This window comes from Phaseolus vulgaris, chromosome 5 (assembly GCF_000499845.2).
Source record: "Phaseolus vulgaris cultivar G19833 chromosome 5, P. vulgaris v2.0, whole genome shotgun sequence".
Taxonomy (NCBI): domain Eukaryota; kingdom Viridiplantae; phylum Streptophyta; class Magnoliopsida; order Fabales; family Fabaceae; genus Phaseolus; species Phaseolus vulgaris.
Window position 1 is genome coordinate 40,309,264 of NC_023755.2, and position 4,151 is coordinate 40,313,414.

The window sequence follows — 4,151 nt, forward strand, 5'->3', positions numbered from 1 at the left end:
TTATATATATTCAATTCTCTTTTTCTAATAAGAATTTTTTTTATTATTATTCCTCTTAATTTCCGTTATTTGCCTTTAATGTTAGTGATGAATAATTATGTTAATTAAAATTATTTTTAATTGACATTATTATAGTAAAACTGTCAATTTACCAACTTTATTCCTTCTTTGAAAATATCTACACTTTCTTAATTAAATAATTAAGTTTATATATATATATATAGTTTATATATATATATAGTTAATCTTCCCTTTTTTTAACTAAAAATAATTCACACATTATAACAAAAATAAACTAAATATATATAAGAATTAATTTAATATTTTCGTATTTTACTAAGGAACTCTCAACACTTTCTACAGAACGAACCAAAATTGAATAAGGTGAAAATTCTTGGATTTTTAATTTATTCGAGATCAATGTTAAAATGGGTAAATATTTATTGCTCTATCTTATAATAGTTTATTTTTAGGTTGAAAGATGTTAGGTCAAAGATCAACATGCATTTTTTTTAATTAAAGATGTTACAACAATACTAGAAAAATCATCAAATTGCAATTAATTTTAGAGTTAAAAATAATTAATTACTATTGAATTAAATTATAGACCATTTTAGAGATCAAGAAATCATTAGTATGCAAAATAGTTTATGTTATTAAATAAAAGTTTATAAAGTAATTTTTAAATTGGTATCTAACCCTTACCTATTAAAGTTTTAACTACTAATATTTTAAATTTTAAATTAATCTCTAAAAAACTAATTGAGACCAATTTATAGTCTAAAATATTAGTAACTAAAAGCTTGATAACTAACTTATATTCCAATTTATAAACTATTTTATAAATTTTTATTAATAATAGAAACTATCTTAGATATAAATAATTTTTTAGTTTTTAAAATAATATTTTATTTAATTAATGCGGTGATTAATTTTTTTTTTCTTTAAATTTAATTACTATTTAATGAATTTATTGTAGTGAAAACATAAATATTATTAGTATTAGACTTTTTGTCCACAGGCATTTATATTATATAAATGTATATAACTTTTATCGTCTTTTTTAGTACAAATCATGCATCTAACTCCTTAATAATGAACCTGGTGGAAATATAGTCTTTCTATAATACAAATTATGCATCTAACTCCATAACTGGTTATTAGAAATATAATCCATCTTTAAGTGTGTATATAATGTTTATGAAGAAAAGATCTTACAAGTTTTCTTACAACAATATGTCAAGTTTCAAAATACAAATTGTTGCACCTACATCACTTGTTACATGTAAGTAACATGTGTTATTTAATCAAAAGCCCAAAAAAATAAATGACATTTAATGTAACATTTATTATTTTATATAAAATATCAAATGAATTGCATGATAATCTTGACCAAACTATGAATCTAAGAAGATAATTGCAGAAAAAAATATCTAACAAGTTGAGGTGTAGATTAATTTTCAAAATCACTCTGTTTAAGGAAGATAAAGAAGAAGAGAAACAATGTTCTCTTGTGAAAGTCTTAATATTTCCTCAAAAACAAAGCATGAGAATCAAACATCTTTAGTCTCTTGTGTTTATACCAAGTGAGTATTCACTAAAATACTATATTGAGTAATATGAATGGAAAAAGAAGAAAAATAAAAAATTATTATAAAAGTGAGAGATGATTTGAGTATTTTCACCACAAATTTATGATTTATTGAGTGTAAGGGCAAGAAATAGAAAAGAAAAACTGAAAGAACAAATCAGATGTATGCAACAGAGCTCTTCTTTTCTGATACCATCTTAGATTTATTTCTTCAAGATAACACTTTAGCATGTATGATGAAAAGAAGAATATGCAAAGAAGAAAAGAGAAGAAGAAGCAAAGGCAGAGAAAAACAAAAAAAAGGGATTTGATTGAATTGTATCTTATATTACAGAAAGTGATAAACCTTGGCTTATGTACACAACTGAAAAACAAATATAGAAGTAGAAAAACAACACCAGACGTATGAACACTTAACTTCATCAGTTGAAGAATTTATTTTAACTTCAATAGATAGATATAAATATGGAATGGAGAAAAATCTCATAACACAACCAATTGTTAGCAAAGATACAGATCAATTTTCAGTATTCATAGCTGAAACAAGGTGTCAATTGAACTAAGCCATAAGAGAATCCATAGCTGAAAAAAGTGTCACCACTTTATTTCAGTAGGATTCATATGCAGTTAAGAATTCCACAGTATTTTGCATATTGAGGAACTATGTCAAGCATGTGGTGGGCAATTCTCAATGCCAATCAAAGAAAACAAAATATCTACTAAAAGAACAAACCATTGATCCATGCAAAAAACTAAAAAGTCTCTGGAATAAAGTATTAAGTTCATACACGAAACCACAACAAAAGGGTGAATTAAGGTTCATGTTTGGACCTATGATTATTTCATAGTGATGAGAAAGTGAAAATTTGCAGAAAGTTGAGTACTAGTAATAATACTACACTTCACTATTCTGCTGCAGTAGAAGGCAAATAACGGCGACAGTTGTCAAAGCCATACCAAATACCATTAGGTATGTAAGTATTGTAGTAAAATGTAACAGGATTGTAGTTATAGCTGTACACAGTCACTTTCTCTGGAATCCAACCATCGTATCCACTCCTGTATAAATACAGATAGCATGTTTGATACGTACATGGACCGTTTATCTGAAATGTATCCGTAGAGCACCTCTCGAATGTCCCTGATCGAGGATCATCCAATCTTGGCACATAAACCTGATTCATTCATTGATTTATTATCCAACAAAATCACTAATACAAACACTGACACGGAAATTAATACGACACAGACATGGAGATACGTATAATCTCTAAAATATAGAACACGAGACACGAATCTATATATTATATATTTATGAATTATAAATTGATAATAAAGATTTATGTACACATGTTTCAATTTCTTTTTTCTAATAGAAAAATGTTTCTAATGAGGATTTATTTCTTCTTAATGAAGATTTTATTTCTCCTTTCTTAAGTTATGCTAGAATTAGTGTCCTACAAATGTTACAAATGTTACAGATGTTCCAGGTGTCGTACAAATGTTCTATGAGTGTCAGTATCCCATACACGTGTGTCTTATATCCGATATACGTGTCTCATACCTAATAATTAGAACCAAATTAACCAGGACAATCCCATTTTGTATTTTCAATTTTCATTTGATGTAATCATAATAGAGAAGGAACCTGATAGCCATAAGCATCACCAAATGAAAGACTAATCTGATCTCTGGTGTAAGAGGGAGAACTGCAGCTGGTTTGGAAGGTCACCGTGTACTTGCAGGAACTAGCAGTGTTCTGCAAAACGCATACACAACAACCTTAAATTTCACACACAGTAACAAGATCTGCAAAATGCTTCAGTTCAAAATCAAAATCCAAGTACCCTTTCATATTCTCTGGTCTATCAATGTTCCTTCAGTAACAGTCAATACAAACATTGTTTGTAACGAAACTTTGCAAGTAAAAGTAGATGATTTTGAAGATTCAGAGTAAAGGGTATTCAATTGTACTTTCTGAAACATCTGTAAAAGTAAAAAAAAAAAAAACTTTGTTACCTGCGGCTTGGTTTGGTTGACCTTGAAAGATTCATTGGGTTGAGGTTGAGTTTGAGGTTGAGAGAGAGTGAGTAATGGTGTTGCTGCTTGTGAGAAAACAGCGATGAGGCATAGCGTGAGGATGAGAATGAGAGGTTTCATGGTACAATGTTTGAGAGTGTTGTTGGGGAGAGAACGAGGAACACGCTTAATGTTGGACAGCTTTTCTTTTATTATCACAGAACAAGGACATTAAGGGGTAGGTGTCTACCATTTAATTGAATTTTTACCGTGAGTTGACACATCGACTAGATATTAGAGTCTTTTATTGTATATAAGTGGGTGTAAATCTTAATATCATGAGGGCGCAAACCTTAATCTCATGAGCCAATTTTATGGGGTTGAGTTAGACTTAAAGTTCACCACCACCAAAATCTATTAACTTGTACATGAATAATTTAATAAATTCAAAAAAAATAAAATTGGTAAGATAAACTCTTAAATAATCTGATATCTTAGAATTTGAAATTTAAAATTAAAGTAATATGAATGTGAAAGGTGA

General features: G+C 28.1%; 1 protein-coding gene across 1 annotated transcript; it reads right to left on the reverse strand.

The window, feature by feature from the left end:
• Positions 1–2,326: 2,326 nt before the first annotated feature.
• Positions 2,327–3,838, reverse strand: LOC137836032 (embryo-specific protein ATS3B-like). Its single transcript, XM_068644837.1, has 3 exons — positions 3,611–3,838; positions 3,240–3,350; positions 2,327–2,766 (listed from the first exon to the last, which is right to left on the reverse strand). The coding sequence occupies exons 1-3, from the start codon at positions 3,749–3,751 to the stop codon at positions 2,497–2,499; spliced, it is 522 nt and encodes a 173-aa protein (XP_068500938.1). The 5' UTR covers positions 3,752–3,838; the 3' UTR covers positions 2,327–2,496.
• Positions 3,839–4,151: the final 313 nt, after the last annotated feature.

Coding starts and splice junctions, on each gene's coding strand:
- LOC137836032 (XM_068644837.1), bottom strand. CDS start 3,751: ATGAAACCTCTCATTCTCATCCTCACGCTATGCCTCATCGCTGTTTTC. Junction 3,351..3,610: donor TCAACCAAACCAAGCCGCAG/GTAACAAAGTTT, acceptor TGCGTTTTGCAG/AACACTGCTAGTTCCTGCAA. Junction 2,767..3,239: donor GTGATGCTTATGGCTATCAG/GTTCCTTCTCTA, acceptor TGAATGAATCAG/GTTTATGTGCCAAGATTGGA.